This window comes from Nomascus leucogenys, chromosome 7b (assembly GCF_006542625.1).
Source record: "Nomascus leucogenys isolate Asia chromosome 7b, Asia_NLE_v1, whole genome shotgun sequence".
In the NCBI taxonomy this organism is placed as follows: Eukaryota; Metazoa; Chordata; class Mammalia; order Primates; family Hylobatidae; genus Nomascus; species Nomascus leucogenys.
In genome coordinates, this window is record NC_044387.1 from 76,480,911 (window position 1) to 76,505,316 (window position 24,406).

Sequence of the window (24,406 nt, forward strand, 5' to 3'; positions counted from 1 at the left end):
TTTTTGACCATTAGTTTTTGAACTTACAATCATGTTTTTTCTCTGCTCATGGGCAGGTCTCGTATACCTTTGGCCAGTGATCTGGCCTCTTTCTAGATGTGTCTTTTTCTGCAAGTGGACTTACATATCCATTTTAATGAAATTAAAAGACACCACGTATTTTCATTAGTAAAATCTTTGATTCTTTTATGTTCTTTATAGGTATGCTAATTTTTTGTTTTGCTTTATGAACATTGCTCCTGAGAATATATTGCATTAATCCAAAATTCTGCAAAGTCACCCCTTTTAAAGAATTTTGGATAGGATTAATTCAAAAATCTTCAAATTATTAATCCCAGATTCTCAAAGTCATAATTAAATTTTTTCATTTTAGAGTAATTATTATTTGGAGTGGCCAGAAGTAATGACGTTGCATTAAAAAAATTCAAGCCAAAGATATAACCTTATGCCATTTTAACCAATTAGGTTTTGTTGTTGTTGTTGTTTTTTGAGATGGAGTCTCGCTCTGTCACCCAGGCTGGAATGCAGTGGCATGATCTCGGCTCACTGCAGCCTCCTGCTCCTGGGTTCAAGCAATTCTCCTGCCTCAGCCTCACGAGTAGCTGGGACTACAGGCGCTAGCCACCACACCCAACTCATTTTTGTACTTTTGGTAGAGACGCGTTTCACCACGTTAGCCAGGCTGATCTTGAACTCTTGGCCTCAAGTGATCTGCCCACCTCAGCCTCCCAAAGTCCTAGGATTACAGGTGTGAGCCACTGTGCCCAGCCTCAAAGAGTACATTTTTAAAAAGCAGTTAACTTTTTACTTGTCAGATCATCACTAAAATAATAAACATTATTATGTTGTTGGAGAAATGGCACAAGTTACAATGATGATGCATAAAATTCAGCAGGATTGAATAATGTTTCAAATAAATGAGAAAAATTTGTCAAAGCAAAAGAAGACATGAGCGCCAGAAGTAAGAATGACACATAGTCTTAGATACATAAATTACATGCTGAGGATGGGTCATAAACGTGGTTGGGAATTTTTACTCATTGTTTCCAAAAGGGAAAAAACCAGTTACAAGATTCATAGAATACAGAAAGCGAAATAAAAGTTTCTCAAAAGAAGCATTATTATTCTTGAGAAAGAGAATAAAGATAGATTTGTTTCCTCTCCTTATGATGAGAAAAAATTTGAGAATAATAAATTACAGCCTGTGTTAAATACCTCAACCTATGTTTTCTACACGATCGTTTCAATTTAGACTGATGGCACCAAAAAGTGCAACCCGGTAAAAATACATCTCAAGTTCGCTGCTTTTTGGTAGACGTTTAAATATCTAAGAGAATAAACTCACAATCTTCATTCAATTCTCCATAATTCTATGGTTTTCAGCCTGATGTTTTGAATGGTAGGAGGTGGCAGGATCAGATTCCTTGACAGAAATCAGGATTGCATTGTCATGTATACAAGTTGAGACTGATCTTGCCCCATTTCTCCATATGACAGTGTCATGAACCTGGACGATTTGACAAGGAGAGGGCTGTATCTAAGTGACATCCCTCTGCATGATGCCACGCGCGATCTCGTTCTTTTGGGAGAACAATTTAGAGAGGAATACAAACTCACCCAAGAGCTGGAAATCCTCACTGACAGGCTACAGCTCACGTTAAGAGCCCTGGAAGATGAAAAGAAAAAGACAGACACGTAAGAACGTAACACTTGGGGCACTACTGTTACTCATAACATAATGTGACTCTACTATATTTAAGATTGAGAACCAGACTTAAAAGCCATGTGACCTGTAATAGCTCTGGTGTAGTAAATAAAATCTTTCACATTGCTTTTAAAAAGAAATTATGCTTAAGGAAATAAACCAGTCTTAATGGTAGTGGAAATGTGTCTGCTATTTTTAGAAGCCAAGTTGGAATAATATAGGCCAAAATATCTTTTGGAAAATCATGAGAATAGCTCAAATTCAAATTTAGTTCAAAAATTAAAGTTTAACTATCATTTACTCATGCATTCTTTCATACAAGAGTTATATATTGACCATCTTCAGTATGCTGGGGGCTGCCACGTGCAGAGAGCTACTCTGCACAATGAACTTATCATTGGGCATTACATGTTTAAAAATTTATTTTCTGGGACCTTGAATTTAGGATTAGAAAGAAATGAATCTGACAAATTGTAATATCATATGTAATGACAACAATTATATCTATAGTGACATACATTAGCAAAAATATCAAAATATAAAACATTTCTGAGAGTGGTGGATTAAATTATGAAATATTGAGCGAGGACATGAAAGATAATACTTCATTTTCAAGAAATGTATTTAAGTAAGTACATAGCATGCATACTACTTGGCCTTGCTTTCATATGCTAATTAAAAGCACATCACTGACATTTATAAGCTATTTTACCCAGGTTCTTATGTGTTGGTTTTTTAATGTTTATATAAACATTTCGTGGAGCTTCTAAGACCTTAGGACTAATGTTCAAAGTCACATGGGTTTGTAGGTTTGAGTTACTCAATATTCTGTTCTGGCTCTTTGTATTAGAAAATCATCTAGGTTTCATTTTTTTTGTATTGTGACTCAGTTTGCTAATATCTACATTCATGATAAATAGATAAATAACCAGCATTATAAATAATATATCCTTTAAATTATGACATATCCAGATATTCTGTACTGAAAAAGCTCTTAATTCACTTTTTTTCCTAAATTGTCAGCCTAAGCAGAGTATTAGCTTCTCTTCCTAGACCAGGAGTCCAAAACTGGGAGTTGCTGGGAGTTAAACAGAGGCCTTGTCTTTAATAACAGTAGCTGATAAGTACTTATCACAGAACTACTTCTTTGTTTGGATTCCCCAAGGTGGGTTTCACATTCAGGAACTATTTGCACCATTTCCAGTTACTGTGCTTCAAAAATCCTTATATTATATTTTAGATTATTAGATTTAGAATTTGGTTTTTGTAGATATTTGGGTTTCAAGGTGATGTCATTAGAAACCAATTACTATTAATTTTCTTTAAAGCTAAGTAGTTCTACTGTTCATACTTACTATTCAAATATAGCTGTAATATTTCATAAAACATTCAATGTTTAAAAGTTGAAAATGAAAGACTGGAGAAATTCTACTATGACTAGGAAAAACATTGAGAGCTCAGCTCCATTTTGCATATTTAAACTTCCCACATATGCCCTTTTGCTTTAGAGCAAAAGGCAGGAAGAAAAAGGCAGGAAGGCCTCATTTGTTCCTCTTCAGTCTTCCAATCCAGAGCTCATAGGTCTAGTTTCTGCTTCTTTCCCTCTAAATTCAGCAGCTGTCATCCTCCTCCTGTGTGCTCACAACATTTGTCCCTTAGCATGGTCCCCGATGTCACCATAGTAGTCTCAGTCGTACCTAAAGAAAGATAATATTTTATTTTCTAGACTGGCTTCCACTAGTTTTATCAGTGTCTCCTATGGAGGAGTGAGGCATGAATGAGACTGGAGAGAAATTCTGCTTCTTTTAGTATTACTTACCAAAAATAGAGATGTATTTCTTATTCTAAGAGGCAGATCTGTTTCTATTATTGTGCTATTCATATCATGTTTTAGGTGCCGGTAATGACAATCTTCATACTGTGACTATCATAATAGCCGGCTCAGAATACAGGACGACAAATGGAAACTTTGGTTTTCTGTTACCAGTCTTTTTGTTTTGTCTGTTTGCTTGGCTTATTTTGATTTGGTTTGAACTAGTTTGGGCTTGCGGATGTCTTATGTGATTAGAATGAACAAATAATTTATGTTTTCTGTAAATCCTTGCTTATAAATACAGCTAATATTCGATGCTAATTTTAGAGGATGTCCTGCTAGAATCCAGGCCTTTAAAGTACAAACGACATTGATGCTGTGTGAAAAGGACAGCAGAAGCACTAAAGGCTTTCCCAGCATTTCTTACAGTGGCTTTCTCCTGATCCCACTGAACAGATTGCTGTATTCCGTCCTTCCTCCATCTGTTGCCAATGAGCTGCGGCACAAGCGTCCAGTGCCTGCCAAAAGATATGACAATGTGACCATCCTCTTCAGTGGCATTGTGGGCTTCAATGCTTTCTGTAGCAAGCACGCATCTGGAGAAGGGGCCATGAAGATCGTAAACCTTCTCAACGACCTCTACACCAGATTTGACACACTGACTGATTCCCGGAAAAACCCATTTGTTTATAAGGCAAGTCTTCTTTATCGCTGACTGCAGAGCTATCCAGAGGCTGGCGTTCCGAGCCTCTCCTCCAGAGGCCATGCCATCACAGCTCTCTGACTCCAGTACTGCAGCCTTGAGTACAGTGAGCCTTCGTGTATTCACTCTTTACCGTGTTCTTAAATAATTGCCTCTTGTTATAAAACCGTCTCTTCCTTGTAACCGCAATGAATGTTTCATGGAATGGGTGATTCCCTGGTTAAAATGAAATGTTCACCATCTTATTTGCACTTAGGCTAACAAATCTGGACAGGCTGTTTATCACATTTAGTATAAACATAGCATTCATTTTAGTGCTCTGCAAGAGACATTTTTACTGAGATATATAAATGCTTTGTACAGTAAAGAAGTCATGGAGCATGAGAAGGACTCAGATTTGCGTTTAGATAACATCAACTTGAAGAAGATAAACATTTATAATGCGTTTTTGCCCTTTGTTTCATTTAGAAATAAATATAATATTGGAAAAAAGAAGTCAGTGGAATATTGCTACATAAAGGCAAGAATGTTAAGTAAACCATCCCTAGGTATCTGGGGTAATATAACTACACAAGGACTATTTATTTTATAGTCATTTTCTGAGGTACACTGTAGCATGTGGTGAGCACATCATAAAAATAAATGATTAATGACCGTGATAAATCACTGAACTTCAATTGGTGGCTCTCCATGCCTTCAAGCCATCACTGTTTTAGGGAGAAATGTAAAAAATTATTCTTCTGAATTATAAAGTGATCTGAGGTGAGAAATTAATAGCTTACTAAAGGAAAAATAATTCTATGTCTGTACCTGCCCATCATCAAAGACCCCAAGTGTCTGTCATGTGTGTAAATTATAAGTAATTGCAAGGTTTCATTTTGTTGGAGTTGAATATATTAGAATTTTAAGAGAATTAAAGGGGGAAGGAAGCTTAAAGTTGCTGGTAGCCTTGAAAAAATGTTTTTTATTAGGGTAATAAATGAAACAGTCTTTTTTATGCTAACCAGTGAACATCTAAATATATGTACTGTTAGGTGGAGACTGTTGGTGACAAGTATATGACAGTGAGTGGTTTACCAGAGCCATGCATTCACCATGCACGATCCATCTGCCACCTGGCCTTGGACATGATGGAAATTGCTGGCCAAGTTCAAGTAGATGGTGAATCTGTTCAGGTTAGTAAATGAAGTAGATATTGTAATAATGGTATGTAAACCTTTTTGGATAATTGATTCATACTGTTGTCCAGAAAATCATTAACATGTATAAAGAAGGGCATCTTGACAACAAAGACTATAGTATTTCATCCAGCCCACTGTACTACATTCTTTCATAGACATGGAGATTTATCTACCTGTTTGAAATTATCTAGTCCGTTTCATGTACTGAAAGTCATGGGGATGAGAAAAAAACCTCTTGTACCTTCTAGTTTATTTTTTAAAATCTCTTTCATGTCTCATGTAAGTTACTAGATTCACATCTTTGAAATCTTCAGACTTCAAATGTTTCTCTTGAGATAGCATATTTCCCTGGGGAGACAGAGATTTCATGGAGGGCTTTTGAAGTTGTCGGTAATATGCTTGAAATTCTTATAGACATCTCTTATGATGTTATATGATGACTCTACATTATTCTGTAATATAAAGTAAGCAAAAATTCGTGTGGTACCAGAATGGAAAACCAAACACCACGTGTTCTCACTCATAAGTTGGAGCTGAACAATGAGAACATATGGACACAAGGAGGGGAACATCACACACCGGGGCCTGTTGGGAGTTTGGGGGCAAGGGGAAGGAGAGCATTAGGACAAATACCTAATACATGCAGGGCTTAAAACCTAGATAGTGGGTTGATAGGTGCAGCAAACCACCGTGGCACATATATACCTGTGTAACAAACCTGCACGTTCTGCACCTGTATGCCAGAACTTACAGTAAAATTTAAAAAAAAATTCATGTGTTAGTGATCAAAGTGATTGAAGCAAAGCTTTCTTTTTTGCAGATAACAATAGGGATACACACTGGAGAGGTAGTTACAGGTGTCATAGGACAGCGGATGCCTCGATACTGTCTTTTTGGAAATACTGTCAACCTCACAAGCCGAACAGAAACCACAGGAGAAAAGGGAAAAATAAATGTGTCTGAATATACATACAGGTGAGAGAAAATGTCTTGGTATTTACTGATTTGCAAAGAAAATGTGTCTTTGCATGTGGTTTAATTCTCTGAGAGATTTTGTTGCTTTAAGAGAGTTATCACCTTCACTCTTCCCCACTGCTTGTAGAATTGTTTATTTTTTATTTGAGAAGATTGTGTCATTATTTCCATTTTATATGATTTCACATCATCTTAGGAAATCCTGATATGATCATTGTTTCTAAAGCCTTGAGTTACCTTTCAGTACAACTTCAGCATTTGTTCTTGCCATCTTGGTTTATAACGTGATACATGTCACCTTCTCCATAAAACTTTTGTATACTTCTCTCTCTACTCCCCTTCCCTTGTCTTTTAGATGTCTTATGTCTCCAGAAAATTCAGATCCACAGTTCCACTTGGAGCACAGAGGCCCAGTGTCCATGAAGGGCAAAAAAGAACCAATGCAAGTTTGGTTTCTATCCAGAAAAAATACAGGAACGGAGGTATGACTAATCAAAGTGTAATTTGTGTACTTAAGACAGAGTATAAGTATGGAAAACTATAGCATAATCACTGAAAATGTATTTCATTTGAAAAGCATTCTTGCTAACAGAAATTAAGTTTTAAGTAAAGCAGTGGAAATAATTGAACATTAATGAGCCAGTTACAATGATAAGTACTTTTTAGGGGATACTTTAGTGACTTTTGTCCTCTAATGAAATGAAAACCAACAGACTGGATTGAGAAGGCTGCTTTTTTTCTTGCTGTTGTGGTTGTTTTGCTCTTCCTCTGTAGTCTGGCTCAAAGGTAAGTGGGCTGTGAGCGGCTCCCCTGACCCCTTTCCTCAGCTCTCTAAGTTGGCTGAGATCACCAGCATTGTTAAATAAGGGCTGTGGTTCATGGGAGGTTTCTTAACCATGAAGCTTAAGATCCTTTTAAGGGCCGGGCTGTCTTTCTATGGAGTGATTGGGGAATTTTGTAAATCCTAGTCCCTCATGTGTTTCTCCTACATAGATGAGTGATTTTTAACTTGCTGGAATCTGATTAATTCCATAGGGAAGATTTAAGTTCTTTCTAGTACTATGGTTATACTCCAGGCAGAGCGCATGTGCTAGAATGGACTTCAGAACAGTGGCACATCCAAAGTGGAATCACACCTCTCATAGAGGCCTTGCACACACTAAGATCATGGCTAGCCTCTTCCTAGCCTTTTGTAAGGAGTGACATCAGAAGCAAGTTTGATACGTTGTTACCCTGTTGATGTGTTGTTTCTTCATGGGGGATAAGACTACATGCTCATATTTCTCTTTTAGTATGTATAAATTCTCTAAAAATGCTTTTAGAGCATAACAATTTCTAAAGGGAATAGAATGCCAGGGTTTGAAATATTTATCTTCTTTCACCTGGTTTAACATTAAATCATTTTCCTATGAGGTGGACATGCTTACTGATGTTCTTCTGATAACTAAACCATAATTACCTCAAACATTGGTCATCTTGGTCATGCGGTCCTGTTTTTCCCAGAATTATGGTGGGAATGATTTACAGAAACTGTAGATGTGAACATGGATCACACTCTCATAAAGAGAAAAATATATTTAATTGATATGATAAACCTCACTATCACTGTAAATCAATCCCTCTTTTCTTCTGCCTTTTTAAGGAAACAAAGCAGGATGATGACTGAATCTTGGATTATGGGGTGAAGAGGAGTACAGACTAGGTTCCAGTTTTCTCCTAACACATGCCAAGCCCAGGAGCAGTTCTTCCCTATGGATACAGATTTTCTTTTGTCCTTGTCCATTACCCCAAGCCTTTCTTCTAGGTATATCTCTCACTATCCGTTATTCAACTTTAGCTCTGCTTTTTATTATTTTTTAGGCTTTAGTATATTATCTAAAGTTTGGCTTTTGATGTGGATGATGTGAGCTTCATGTGTCTTAAAATCTACTACAAGCATTACCTAACATGGTGATCTGCAAGTAGTGGGCACCCAATAAATATTTGTTGAATTTAGTTAAATGAAACTGAACAGTATTTGGCCATGTGTATATTTATATCATGGTTTACCAAATCTGCTTAGTGCTCCATATATATGTATATGTATATTTTAATGACTATAACATGTAATAAAGTTTATATCATGTTGGTGTATATCATTATAGAAATCATTTTCTAAAGGAGTGAATTCTAAGTTTTAGGGGAAAAATGCAATTTATTTTCAGACTCCCAAAGTAAGAATTAATATATCATGCTAAGGAAATAGTGACTATTTTAAAGTATGCTACTTCCCTTTCAGAAATATAGAATACACGTTTCTGTTATTAAAGTATTTGATTACTAATTCAAATCATGTGGCAATTATAATTCTTCTAAAATGCTATCATTTGTAACTGTATCCCCTGTATTAAATCTCATTAACCACAGGTGGCTGTTACAGAAAGCTGCATTGTTTCACACTGAGCTGTTACATTAGTTCAGGCTAAATGTTGGGAGCTCCAACCACATCCAAGAATAAATCTGGAAACACACTGCTGGGATACTGCTGTTAGAGCCCTTCTTGGTCTTGTATTCCCAGAAATGAGCTCCCTTTCCTTAGCTTAGAAGAATGTGATTATATCCAGGACATCACGTTCAGAAAACTTAGTTTGACTTCAGCATAGAATGCATTACTGTTGGACTAATTGGCCTCTAGCTCTTAAATGTCTCTGATAACTTATTAATATCTATCTTTATAAAATAGAGTGCAACTACTTTTGTGTAAAAATGTTTGCCTTTAAATTTAGTATTTCATATCAGCACATCGATATATGTATAAATGTTCCATGTTAATGTGTAAAAGAATCTGTAATAAATTATTTTTTTCACTTGTCTCTATACAGTTTTTATTTCAATAAAAATGATATTAATATTATTTATCATTTTATTAATGCCATTATTTTGTAAATATATTTTACAATTTTGCCTATTTGCTACCATTATAAATTTTCACTGACTCCTCATAGACAGCATATTCTTAAATGCGATATTTCTTTTTAATACCAACAAAGTGACAGGAAATAAAGACTGGACATGGAAAGGGGAAACAGTTAAATATTGAATGTCATCAGCTTACTTAAAGAGCTCTGAATCATTTAGGGATGATAGACATGTATACAAGTAATGAAAATATGTGATATTCTTAATGAAGAAATATTCAGATACAGAAATAATACTTAGAGAAAGAGTAACTTGAGAGAAAAGAGGTGAAGTGGGGACGGTTGTTATGCCTATTCTTGGGGGGACAGTTAGGAATACTCAGAAACTACAGTGACACTGTAATCTTCCCAGAATCCTACATATATTTATTTAACATCTACTTTGGGTAGGCACTGCTCAAGATATTTGAGATGTGTCATTGAACAAAACATCTCTGCCTTTGAATACCTTATATTCCAATTTTTACATCTTGCATGTTTTTAAATCTCTACTTTGTTCTGCCAACACTCTCCTAAGTCCAGGCACTCATCATGTGTAACCTGAACAATTGCAAGATCTCCCCTATAAATCTGTCTACTTCCTACCTTTGCCACCTCCATTCCACACTCCCAAATTGCTGCCAGAGTGGTCTTTTACAAATCCAAATTGGTCTCCTGCCTACAATCACTTAAATGCTACTCATTGTCTGTACACCCTAGCAAAGCATGCAAACATTGTCACCTTAACAAGCCTTATCTGCTAGTTGCTACCTTTGTAATTCTATGCTTTGCTTTGTCTGAATACCCTCTACCCATACTCTGCCGCAAATTTATTTCTTGCTAAGACTCAGCTCAATATCCTCTTGTTGGAAATTTCCCTGTTAGGCAAGTTTAGCTTCCCCTGTTGTCCCAAGATCTTTACAATGGTTCACACATTATCTGTTTATATATAGGATTCCTTATTAGATTTTAAGTTTCTTATGGCTAAAATAGTTCCTCTTTCCCCAGATATTCCTTGAACCTTCCACAAAATAGGCACTTGACAAATATTTGTTGAACAAAGGAATGGAGGGAGTAGCCTCTTCGAGCAGTGAGGCTAGAAGCCAGATTTGAAGGGAATGAGAAATAATAAACGAGACTGCAGAAAAGAGGAGGCACAAAAATGGCACTGTTAAACTTGTGCTTAGAGAAAATCATGCTGACATTGGTGCAGGGGCTGATTTAGAGGGAAAGAGCCTGGTTTAAGGGTGGCATTAAGGGGCTACTCTACTTCATGCATAGGCCTGCTTTAAGGTGATGGCAGGACAGGAGGCTAACTGAAGAGCAGGCAAGATTCACATTAAAAGTGCGTAATAACTCACAGGCCAAAGAGGATGAGAAGGTTAGGGCCAAGTAGAAAGCTTCTGGCTTGCTTAGTGGGTAGTTGATGGTTCCATTACACGTGGTGGAGGCTGTAGAAAGGTAACTGAGCTTAGAGGAAAGGTGCCTAATATTAGGCATGGCTTTGAAGTTTTGGTGAATACATTTCTGAAAAACAATTATTTTCAGGTAGCATTAATGTGTGGAGAGAATAGAACTTTTTTTTTTTCAAGTTGGGCCAAACTGCTTTGAATTTCCAAACAACCTGTTACTAGCTCCATGATATTGGTAAAGTCATTTAACCTTTGTGTAACCTGGTGAGTGGTTATTATAATCTCTGTTTTTACAACGATCTAACCAGATCCAATTGAAATACGAAGAAGTCAGGGGAGTTGGAACTTTGGCTTGCCATTTCAGGAAGACTAAAAGGTAATCTAAGAAATGCAAATTCACAAATCATTGGCAACAGACGTTGTTATAGTTGAATCATGGACAGCACATGTCATGAAAAAACAGGAGGGTCAACAAGAAAAATCAATGAACACATTTATCTTTGCCAATTATTGAAACAAACCCAATGAAAACCACCAAAAAATTAGAACCAACTGTTGTGAAACGATAACAGTTTATCGGTTTTAACTGAATAGTTTTAAACTTTAACAACTAAATACCATTTTAAAGGTATATATTCTTAATTATATAAGTTATATTATATATTTATGTATTTATTATGTAGTATATATTTATTATATTATAGATTACATATATGTATTTCAGCACTAATTCACTATTTCATTCAGTTTAAATCTGTATTTCATTCACCAAATGATATGTTCTATTTCCTTTGTCATTGAAAGGAAAAATAATTTGCTTACCTCCCTCATAGGTTTCTTTCTTTTTTTTTGTACCACCCTCACTAATGGTTTATAGAACCTCTAGAGGGCAGCAGAGAATGCTGTTTGTAATTGAAATCTGAAAAAGAACTGAAAGGACAGATTCTCTCACAGAAGAGAGTTCATCTTGTCTCCTAGCTGTCACTTCCTGTGTACAACCTCGAATTCACTCCTTCCACTCTTTCTCAAGTTCAAAGGAATATAATAAAAATAATCATTTCTACTCATTATGACCATTTGTATAGCATGAAATCTATCCACACGTATCTTGTCCTGAAATGTCACCAAACTATTTCCTGCTAATTTTGCAGGAAGGTAAAACATTTGCTAAAACAAGCAATTTGTAATAGGGACAATAGTTTTGTACAATATTTTTATGAGTAAACTAAGTTGCTCGTAGCGCATGTTAAAAGTTATTAAATACAAATAGGATACTATTTACTTATAAGGATAAAATTGGAAAAAAAATTTATTTTACATTAATAGAAAATGCTTTTGTGATTCTTCCTTGCTACTTATACCATATCAGAGAGGAGAAATATAGTGCAAATTAACAAAACAAAATTTAACAAAAAACAAAGCACTGTACAGAGAATCAAGAACCTGAGTCCAATTCTGGTAAGGAAATCTTGTGGCCTTTACAAGTCACTTTACTTTACAACTCAGTTACCTCACCTGAAAAAAAGCAGCTGGTTAAGGTGATATCCAAAGTAAATTATTGCTCCAAAATCCCATCATTTTGTTGACAACAATTCCAGGGTTTCTGTGTCAGAAGCATTCTAACCAAAGCGACTCCATCTTTACAGAGGCTGGGTAAAATGAGGCTGAGACCTGATGGGCTGCATTCCCAGGACATTGGGCATTCTTAGTTACAGAATGTCTACAGTTAAGGGAATAGGTTAATAATGTTTACTGAGCAGACCCAGGACTTAACAACCCAGGAAATGTCCAGGTGTCCCAATATCTTAGGAACAAACGTATTCTTAAGAATACATTTTGCTTTAAAGATAATAATACAGATTCTTGTAGAACAATAGTTAAGCAAATATTCAGCTGATAAAATGCCATGCAGTAAAGAAGCAGGCCGAAACCCACCAAACCAAGATGGCAGTGAAAGCCACCTCTGGTCATCTTCACTGCTCATTATATGCCAATTATAATAAATTAGCAGGTTAAAAGACGCTCCTACTAGTGCTATGGCAGTTTACCAATGCCATGGCAACATCAGAAAGTTACCCTATCTAGTCTGAAAGGGAGAGTAACTCTGAGTCCTGGGAATTCTCCACTCCTTTCCTGGAAAACTCATGAATATTCCACCCCTTGTTTAGCATTTAATCAAGAAATAATCATAAGTTTACTCAGTCCAGCAGCCATGCCACTGCTCCATGGAGTAGCCATTCTTTTACTCCTTTACTTTCTTAATAAAGTTGTTTTCACTGTACTCTGTGGATTCGCCTCAGATTCTTTCTCGGATGAGATCCAAGAACTCTCTCTTGTGGTCTGGATCAGTACCCTTTTCCAGTAACTCTTGTGCTAGGATTTTGGCCTGAACCTTTTGGGAATACAATCTAAAGTTTTGACAATCTAGTAGTGTTGAATAGATCAACTGAAAGACTGGAAAGCTAATTTCCAAGAAATAATCAAATCTGAGGTAAACACCTGGGTGAGGACTTTTTGACTCTAAGCTAAAATCAAAATGGCTAAGGTCCTGGTTAGTGTATAAGAGTATTAATGTTATGTATTTCTACTAAAAATGTGCCCTATAATATTTAATTATGTTAGCTAAATTTAAGTGTTTAATAAACAGTCACATTCTTGATGACCTGAAAACAAGGAGAGAATATATGTCTCTATTTCAATTATATGTATTCACACAATTGCTGTGGTACAGTCTATCCCAAATAGGGCTTAAATATAGGGTCCGGGCATAGTGGCTCACTCCTGTAAACCAGCACTTTGGGAGGCCAAGGCAGGTGAATCACTTGAGGTTGGGAGTTTGAGACCAGCCTAGTCAACATGGTGAAAACCTGTGTCTACTGAAAATACAAAAATTAGCCGGGTGTTGTGGTGGGCACCTGTAATCTCAGATACTCGGGAGGCTGAGGCAGCAGAATCACTTGAGCCTGGGAGGCAGAGGTTGCAGTGGGCCGAGATCACCACTGCGCTCCAGCCTGGGTGTCAGAGCAAGAATCTGTCCCAAAAAGAAAAAAAAAAAATTACAGGTAAGAAATATCAATATTACATATAGGTTGGGGTTTTTAAAACGTTATTCTTATGAAATATATTTCCCAATTATGTAAAGTAGTGACCACAGTTGCCTACCAGTTTTAGATCATTAGGGGAAAGGAGTCACATAAAATTAAAGTATTAACTTAGAAAACACTTTTAAACTGTTGTAAATACTGTCCCTTTTGTGGTTTTCTGCATCACATGAATAAATTTCAATATATTAATAATTTTTATATACCCATAAATATAATACCATCATATCGTTCTGGACAACAACAGCACCTAAATCTGACACTGTGACTACATACAGTTTTAGATGTACTAGTACAAATGACGTAATCAAAGAGATTTTGTGTATTTTTGTGTAAAAATCATTACAGTCTAAGGCAGGCATGGGTGAAACCAGTGACTGAGTCCTCTGCTCCCGGGCAACTGGGGCTCTGAAGAGGAGGGGACAGGGGAGTCCCTGAGAAGTTTGTGTCCTGGAATCCGAGACAAGGTGAGGGCAGGGCCTGAAGAAAATACAAGTCTCAGGAAATATGTAGATTTCAAATAGATCTGACAAAAAACACTAGTGGTCTGTCCAAAGAAGCCAGTAGCCAGAAGAAGCATTAGAGGCAGGAAGCATTATGAAGTTAAGTGTGTCTGGTGTTGGAAGCCTTTTGCACAGTGCTAGCTTGTGTGTGCAGTGATGCTTTTGGCACCTGTTTAATAATTGTATATCCTCAATTGTAAGTATTGGACAGGATATTGAATAATGGGTGGTTGCAATTTCTTAGTATATTAGTATAACTATTTTTTCCTCTAAAGCACAGTGTTTTTAAGTCCGTTTAGAAAACTGCCGGGTGCAGTGGCTCACGCCTGTAATCCCAGCACTTTGGGAGGCCGAGGCGGGCGGATCATGAGATCAGGAGTTTGATACTAGCCTGACCAACATGATAAAACCCCGTCTCTTCTAAAAATGCAAAAATTACCCGAGCGTGGTGTCACGTGCCTGTAATCCAAGCTACTCAGGAGGCTGAGGCAGGATAATGGCTTGAACCCAGGAGGCGGAGATTGCAGTGAGCTGAGATACCGCGACTGCACTCCAGCCTGGGCAACAGAGTGAGACTCCAGCTCAGAAAAAAAAAATAAAAAAAAAAAACTGCAGGGGTAATGTCTAACAGCATGGTTTAATGGGAATACAATGTGAGGCCCAAATATAAGTCACATATGACATGTGGATTTTCAAATTTAAAAATTTCTGGTACCCACACTTCAAAAAGTAGAAAGAAACCAGTGAAACTGACTTTAATAATATGTTTTATTTAACTCAGTATAAGCAAAATATTATCATTTCAACATGTAATACATTTAAAATCATTAATTAAATATTTAAAATCAGCGTGTATTTTAAAATCAGTGTGTATTTATACACTTTAAAATCAGTGTGTATTTTACACTTTGCAGCACATCTAATTTCAGACCAGCCACTTTTCAAGTGATCAGTGGTCTCACGAAACTAGTGGCTGTCATATTGAACAGTGCAGGTCTGCATATACAGGTTATTGCTTGGATCTTTCATCCAAAACGATCATCTTAGATACTTGATTGTTTTGTTTCCTCCTTACCAGAAAATTGGATCAACCTTGTTATTTATAAAAACAAAACAAGAAGCTGAGTAGTTGAAGTGGTCATTAAATTAAGACAAAAGAGTATAGGCAGGTTTATACTTTTTATTCTGATTTATAAGATGTAGTTTTGAATAGAGTGTTTCTTTTGAACTTTAACATTCTATATACTACAACATAATATAAATGGTGATAAAAAGAGTAATAAAGGAAAATGAGTTCTATATGAGGTATTTCTCAAACAACATTTACAGAAAAGGTGTACTATTTTATAAGTTGCTAACATTAGCAACTTCATGATTTGAGATGATAAAGGATCTTACATTTTCACCTGACAATTATTTTACAGTCTTTTAATAAGAAGCAATTATAAAGCACTAAGAAGCACCTATTATCTTTTGACAAAGTTAAGGCTCTTTATAAATATCTAGTTCATCAGTCAGTTACCACCCACATCATATTTCTTTTTTTCATTTGTATTCTTGTTGAAGGTTGTTCTTTCCCTGTCAACCCAACTTACTCTTTTTGCACTTGACAGTAATATTACCAAAGTATTAACTGAAAGCGAATTATGCAAAGGTTGACTACCAAAAGATTTGTACCCTTGAATACACATGAACAATTTTTACTTGATTTGCGCTCAGTAAAGTGTATCAGAATGTTCAGAACCATTCTGACCTCAGGATGAGCAAATGTTCCTGTCACACTGACCATATGTCTTTTTGTGAATTTACCAGAAGTTCTTCCTGATTCATGAATGTTTGAAATTCAAAACTCATTGTATACAGCTTGTTTGGCTATCTTGACATGTAAAGCACTTTTAAAAAGAGTTCTTTTAAAGATAGTGTTAATACTATAGTAAAAGTTATAAGATTTGCTTTTAAAATATATATTTCTTTAAATATTGTGCTGTATTATAACTGACCATCAAACAACAGACATGAGAGTTGAGATAAGGGGTGACCAGATCCCTGCTGCCCCTCAGGCTCACAACTACCAGCATGGCAATCAGGGAGCAATCCTACAGTCACTGCAAGTTCAATGGTGATTTGAACGTTTTACATGTTTAATCCTTGCAGCAATTTATTAAGTATATACTCTTATTATCGACTCCATTTTACTCATGAGGAAACTGGAGCACTTAAAGTTTGGGGAACTGCCCAAATGTTAAACAGAGCGTGAGTGGGTAAAGCCAGTATCCATACCCAGACAAATGGATTCCAGAGCCCAAGCTTCCAACTAGGATGCTCGGATGCATCTCATAACAAAATAAGCAAGCGACTGGCAAGTGGTGTACATCTGGTGGGAGTTTTAACACCAGATGAGTGTGTGTCAGGTAACAAAGTTCTAGTCAGGCAAGCAGGCAAGGGGTGTGAAGAAGATATGGCAGGTGGTATTGGCCCTAAACTTTACGACTAACTCTGAACCACAGGATGTGGAAGCCTGGGGCACAAGCAGTGGGGGGTGAAGCAGGGAAGGCAAACATGTTCCCCTAAAGGTGGATCACAAGACCGCAATTATAAAGGCTAGACCGGGAGAACCTATATGTTGTGCAGTGGAAAAACAGCTTGATGCTAATTCGCCCCCTATGTATAAAAGGTTTACATTCTTCTGCCTGATACCCAGATTGGTTTTACAGTTTTCAGATTTTGGGATTGATGAGCTCCAACAGCAAACCCTGATGAACTGTACAAGTAGGAAAAGAATGTCCTTGACTGTATCCTCCCATTAAGGCATCTGCTAAGAGAGCAGTCTTGCTGGATGTGGAGGGAATCTTCCATAAAGGTAATCAGCCTCAGTCTTCCTCACTCTGCCACCATGACTAACATTTTAATCTTATTTGTATGGGCTTCTGACAAAGGAAATTTGGGGAGGGAGGGGGCTCTTTCTAAGGCTTATGACAGGTTCTTCCAGAAATATATTTTGAGAAGTTTTTCAGCTTTCCCAATCTAAGTTAGGTCTGTGCTTCCATAGTATCTGAATAGAAGACCATTGCTGTTCTTCTATCTGTTACAATTTTAATGATTTACTGTCTTCTTGTCAAATAGACTGTGGGAGAAATCAGGTCAGACACTGAACATCCACTTATTAGCCCCAGCAGCCAGTTCCAGAGCCTTGTCACATAGTAGCGGTTCAGAATTGTCAGGTATCCTTCCTCCAAATACTGGAGAACGGTTGGTGAAGAAGAATGGCATTTGTACAATTTGTAAAGTATCTGTGTTTTCCACTTGATGGTCTGTTTTTTGCATTGGCTGTAGATTTATTTACTAGAATGGCCTTCCCATCATATACATGTGCACATCCATGACTGATACCACGTTGTAGTTTTTAACAAAGCATTGTTGAACATTTGAAGGATAATATCAGAAGAGAATAGCTGTGCAGAATATAAAACACTCAAGATTAAAAATTCTTCTGCCTGTAATCCTCGCACTTTGGGAGGCTGAGGTGGGCAGATCACAAGGTCAAAAAATGGACAACATCCTGGCCAAATGGTGAAATCCCATCTCTACTAAAAATACAAAAATTAGCTGGGCATGGTGGCTGGCGCCTGTAGTCCCAGCTACCTGAGAAGCTGAGGCAGGAAAATCACTGGAACCCGGGAAGCAGAGGTTGCAGTGAGCTGAGATCACGCCACTGCACTCCAGCCTGGCAAAAGAGCGCAGTCTCAAAAAAAAAAAAAAAAAAAATTCTTCTCAAGTTTCTAAATTCCCCTGGCTATATTCAATCACATGGCATCCCATGGCCAGCCAAAGGACACCTCAGTGAGGAATCTTTCTATCTTCACTCTTCACCAAGTCCCAGTGCCTCTAAATCTCTCTTGGCCTACCTAAAGGTAGCATCTGTTTTCTTGCATTATTGATGTCTAGAACTTATCACAATTTATTATGAAGTTAAGGGAATAATTTTTAAATTGTTAGCAATTATCCTTACCATCAGATAGTAAAACATTGCTGATATATATGAAGACATCCCAGCATTCAAGCATAATGTATGCACTTTCTTCTAAATGGTGCCATAAAAGAGAACGTGATTTGCAGATATTTGCCATAAGCAACAACCACTCTAAGTGAAGAGAAAAAGTACCTTGCCCCCTCTGGTTTTCACTTAGTAATTTAGGAATTGCACATTATTTATATGGGATTGTATATGTTTATCCACATTTTAATGACTGGATTTAAATTGATTTTAAATTACTATCAATATATTATGATAATCATTAAAACATCATTACATCATTAAAAAATCATTTAGAAAGTTTTGCTCCTTTTAAAACTAACGCATGAATTAAGCTGAATAACAACAAAGAAGTATCAATATTTTACCATCACTAACACCATTGAATAATACTGTTTTCATGACTACAAAGTACCATTTTTCCAAGCCTAAGTTATTTATGCTGCCAAATTATACTGAAAACAAATATCAAATGTCACCAAAATATAAAATCTTCATCCATTTTTCTATATCAGATTGCAAGAGAAGAAAGAACCTGATTTGCTCAGTGATTCATATGAATCTGATTTGAGCAGTAAAATTAATAATGACAGTATTGGATTATAGCCCATATAATTAAGAAAACTTCCTCAACTCATACTTATGTAAGTAAATGACTTAAATAATAAATAAATGAGGGATAAAGGTCAACTCTTCCTTACAGAATGATTTCAATAAAAATAATTATGAACAGATCAGTACGTGGGGCAAGGGAAGGAGAGAATTTGGAGAGTTGGAGTAATGGATCTAACATGGAGTGAAATTAATCAACAGGTACTTAGAACTAAAGTATTCTATATCTTTGTGAGATTCCCTTTACCATAAAAAGTGGTTTATGTACTTAAAAATGGTTCTCTGTTACACCATCCTTAGTATAATAGAAAAGTTTTTTTTTTTTTTTCTCAAAGTATCCTCAGGGAATAACCCCATGCTTGTAGTTACAGTATTTTCCCCAGTTTATTTTTTTTTGTAAAAGATTACGCAATATTGAGTCCTTTTTTCACTCAATATCATAGTTATGCATTTTTCCACATAGAGTGAGTATTTAATGTTCACATAAAATTTCATCCTGTATCTGGACCATGATTTTCTCAACCATTTTTGCATAGCCAGACATCGACACTCAGAAGCTGAGGATGGATTGGGTAGTGAGGTACAGCCCAGTTTTCTTGTGCATTTCAGTTGCCTACATGGTACAGCCCTAATACATTGAAGCAAGACCTACTTGCTCATTCAGCGTATATTAATTGAGCTCCCACAACGTGCCAGACTCTGGTCTAAGAGCATAGGTTAGATTGATGGAAAATAAACAGAGCTCCTTGCCCTCAGAGGGCTTACCTTCTAGCAGAGGGGGACAGAAAATACACCATAAATGTATTAGGTTGGGTCAAAAGTAATTGTGTTTTTGCCATTAAAAATAATTTGCACCAACCTAATAATATAACCGTAAATTAAATGATAGAGGATGATGTATTCTATGGGGAAAAAATTAAGCACAGAGGAAGGGAGATCAGGAGTGCAAGGATGGGGTGGGGCTACTTGCAATTTGGAAAATGAGATTTGGGGCTGGCCTTAATGAAGGGCAAAGGTGATGAGTGAGCAAACACTGGAATGCTGTGAGGGAGGTATTGCAAGTATTTGAAAGAAGCAGCTGAGGGACAGACTGCCAGTATTTGGGCTCATGACAGGTTCAAGTTACTTGTGTTCCAGAAACCAAAAGGAGAGTGTACCAGGAGCAACCAAGCCTTTTAGTACCTATGAGTTTAATTATATGAAAGAAAATGTATGTCCCAGGGAAACTGAGACAGTTCATAATTATCCCTCGATCCAATGTAATAGGGAGATATTTGAAATATCCTGCATGCCTTGCTATTCTCACTCATGAAACCTTTTCATGCCTTTTGCAGTTGTCTGCTCACTGCTTCCTGGCAATGGTTTTTGATGACTATGTATTTTTCATCATATAGCTTATCCACAATTTTTTCATAACTCTTCTTTTGTTGGATATTTGGATTAATTCCAATTTTCAATTATTATAAGCAATGCTACAGTGATATCCTTGCTTATATAAATTATATTTAAAGAATATAAAAATGATAACTGGCCAGATATGATGACTCATGCCTGTTATGCCAGCAATTTGGAAGGCTGGGGCAGAGGGTCGCTTGAGCCCAGAAGTTCAAGGCTGCAGTGAGCTATGATCACACCACTGCACTCCAGCCTGGCTGACAGAAAGAGACTGTCTCTAAATAAAACCAAAAACTCTGTTTGCAGTTGACAAGTTGACAATACAGGAAAATGGACATACTCCTAAACTACTACTTTGTCTTTAACTGTGTGAAGGGTAATTTGGAAATACATTAAAAACACATTAAACATTATCAAGAAATCCTTGAAATTTATTCTCTGAAAATAATATGAAATGGGCAAAACATTTTGTGATTAAGAATGTTCACTGAAGTATGATTTGTAATAATTAAAAATGAAAACATTTAACTTATAAAAAACTTAAATTAATGATATATCTATATATTGAATTATATGGAAAAAATCTCATAGGTAGTACATTGTATATACAATATTGTATACACATTGTATATTATGATTTTATGGCATGTTTGTATTTTTTGCTGTCTGGTGGTGGGACGTTTGTTTTTATAAACACTTTGAAACACGTGTAATAGAGATATAAGTGTTCTGCTAAAGTACACAGTATTTTTTGTTCTTTTATTTGCATTTCTTTTGCAATGTTTACTGTGGTTGAGCATTTACTAATGAAATGGTGTTCTGAGGGGATTTTTCTTCTTTGTCTTGTAGACTTCTTGACCACCTCTGACCAAATAGAGTCATACATTCTGTGTATTAGAGGTATTTGTGCATGTAGTTCTTTGTCCCCAGCATGCCTAGATCACCAAGCTTGATTTTTTTTCTACACTTGTCTGTATCATACATATAAGACCATGCAGGATGCAACCGTGTGTCATTCCCTTCTCTAAATCATGTTAATTATGAGTGCTTATAGACACCTTTAAGAGAATCATTCATAAGACAACAATCATGCAATTTCCAATGTAGCAGCAGCTACTTGGTTTTCTTCCTTCCTTCTTCTCTTTCTATCTCTTTATTGGGATTCAATCTGTGAGATGGGGGCCTATTAACAGGAACACTTCACGCTTTGCTGAGAGTGTTTTTTCCTTTCCCCCCAATAAATTTCGTTCCCCCCTCATCCTTCAAAGTGTCTGTGTGTCTAACTTTTCCTGGTCGTGTGACAAGGACTCGGTTTTTTCTACAACATTAATAATGGCGGAAACTCTGCCAGTGATTTAGAAAAATATATTAATTTATTCAAGACATCTTAATGGTAACTGACAGAAACCTGTATAACTGAATTGTATGCTGTGATTTGTTAGCCTATGAATTTCTAAATGTCATTTAAAATTGACATTTGAATCCTTTGAGTTATTTTTTTAAATTTACTTACAGTCTTCTTTCTGCAGGCATTTATTTAGTGCAGATGTGTAAGATTTGATGAAATAATGGATTGGCATAAAAGTTGCCGGACACTATTATAGGAATAATTACTGGACCAGTTATGGAAATTGTTGAGCACTTTGGCAGTGTTTAATGTTTTTTCTTATTTGTTCCCTACTCCTACTTCCAACTCTGGTAAAATTTATCTCAGTTGATTCTAGTGAAAATTTGAGATACAAATCCCTTCTCATCTGACTTCTGTTCCTCCCATTTCTCATCCTTAATTCTGATTTTGGATATAGGCATTCCATTGAGACCATTTTAATTCTTGCTAAATCTTGAAACTTCGAAGGAAACTTCCTATCACCTTAAATCTAAAGGTAATGTCTTACATGCCAACACTCACTCTGCCTTCAGATGAACAGTGAAGCTCTACTAGGCTTTCATAATGTTAGTAATGGGATGACTTAGTAAGATAAGCAACAAAGTAGATACAACAGTCCTTACATTAGGCATATTTTCTAAAGCTGGCCATTTATTCCTTGCTGACTACATACATTTATTTGTTTTCTGAATGATTTCAAATATTTGTTCTCTGTTCACGATAAAAAAAATTTCATAAACCTCTGAGGATCACTATTTATAGAAAAATAGTTAAAATACAATTCATTCACCAACGCTTATCTGAAATCTATTCTTATTCAGAATACTCTTTCCCCAGTAACTATGACATTCACTGCGATTATCTTTTCACACCACAACAAAACACCCTAAGAAGCTGGTCAATATCGATATTAGGTAGATTGGCCAATACCTACCCGAAAGTCATACAATACACCCTCCATCATGTTACAGGTGATAAAGTATAAGTGTGACTGTTCATTCACCCTGTTGACTCTTTTGGCATCACAATTTCTGTAGCAGCTTTGCTATCTTCTGAATCCAATCAAAATTACACAGATACCTAGTCATCTTTCAGCTGCAGCTTCTTCCTACTTTACCATGATGTCCTGTTCTCTAGGACATCTCAAATTCCATCTGCCCATCAATGCCTGCTGAGCTTTTATAGCAAAAAATCAATGCTCACAAATTAGTTTGGAAAAATCTTTATCACAAGATAATGGGGGATTTCTGAATTTTTATGTGCTACTATTGATTGTATAAATTGGTACAGTTACGTCAGGGAGCAATTTGACAATATGTAGTCAAGGTAAAGATTCATATACCACAAAATTTTATCAATTTCACTTCCAGGTATGTACCAAAAGGTAATGTATACAGAATTTCATTGCAGTATTTTTGTTATATGTGGAAATTTGGAACTATGTAAATATGCATTTGTAGGGGAAAATCAATCAATCAACCGTAATATATGTATGGATGTAATTTTGTGCAACAGTTTAATAAACCAGATCTTTATTTGTTAACATGAACACACTTTAAACGGGTAAAATTGAAAAGTAGTTTTCAGGCTAATGTACATAGCATGATTTCATATAAATAAAATAGGATGGAAATACGCCAAACTATAATGTTGGTTAAATCTGAATTGTGCTAACCATGTCCAAAAATTTCATAGGTTTTTTTGTGATAATTCTTTGCCACTTAAACTACTTATTTCCTTCCTTATCCGTTATTTGCCTGCCTTTGAGTAGGTTTTGCTAGGGATATTTAACTGCAGATACAACTTTTCCAAACTTAATTTTGTTTTTTCCTTGGCATTCAATCTCCATGGATATGACATCAACAAGATTTTCAGGTACTTCCTTCCACAAACACATCTTCATTCTAGGATTATTGTCTACTCCTTTCATTTATATTTAGGTCTATAAGTAAAATCATAAATCTTTTATTGTAACATATAACTTCAGTGGAGAGATTAAATTTTTACTTTATATACCATACCTCAGTTGATGTTATCATGTTATTTCCCAAACCCTCCGGCACAGATTTTCTATATAAAATGCATTTCCTGCTACTATGGTAGTTACCAGAGGCTCATGAAACTTCAGGTTCCATTTACAATAGGGGGAGCATAACCATAACTCAGCCTTCAAGAAATATATTTTTTCAACAACATAAGATTCCAGGTGTATTAGTCCGTTTTCATACTGCTGATAAAGACATAGCCAAGACTGGGAAGAAAAAAAAGATTTAATTGGACTTACAGTTTCACATGGCTGGGAGGGCTCAGAATCACGGTGGGAGGCAAAAGACACTTCATACATACTGTCAGCAAGAGAAAAAATGAGGGAGATGCCAAAGCAAAAAGCCCTGATAAAACCATCAGATCTCATGAGACTTATTCACTATCATGAGAACAGTATGGGGGAAAGGGCCCCCATGATTCAAATTATCTCCCACAACACATGGGAATTATGGGAGTACAATTCAAGATGAGATATGGGTGGGGACACAGAGCCAAACCATATTACTAGGAATCATTATGAAGCACTGACCATCTACTTCCCAACCAATTGAATGTACAATGGGAAAATTCCTTGTTCATTTGCAGCACTCTGGCCAGGAAATAG

At 36.2% G+C, this 24,406-nt stretch overlaps 1 protein-coding gene across 7 annotated transcripts in view; it reads left to right on the forward strand.

Annotated features, from left to right (window-relative positions):
* Positions 1-9,270, forward strand: part of GUCY1B1 (guanylate cyclase 1 soluble subunit beta 1) — a 48,079-nt gene extending 38,809 nt beyond the window's left edge. For 3 of the 7 annotated variants that reach the window (XM_003257879.2, XM_003257881.3, XM_030816266.1), the window contains 6 exons: positions 1,498-1,695; positions 3,975-4,212; positions 5,256-5,396; positions 6,223-6,377; positions 6,733-6,859; positions 8,020-9,270. In XM_003257879.2, coding sequence (XP_003257927.1) covers positions 1,498-1,695; positions 3,975-4,212; positions 5,256-5,396; positions 6,223-6,377; positions 6,733-6,859; positions 8,020-8,043 — 883 coding nt within the window. In that variant the 3' untranslated portion in view covers positions 8,044-9,270. The remainder of the gene's footprint in view (positions 1-1,497; positions 1,696-3,974; positions 4,213-5,255; positions 5,397-6,222; positions 6,378-6,732; positions 6,860-8,019) is intronic. The other 4 variants (XM_030816263.1, XM_030816265.1, XM_030816264.1 and 1 more) reach the window with 2 other exon arrangements.
* The last annotated feature ends 15,136 nt before the right edge of the window (positions 9,271-24,406 follow it).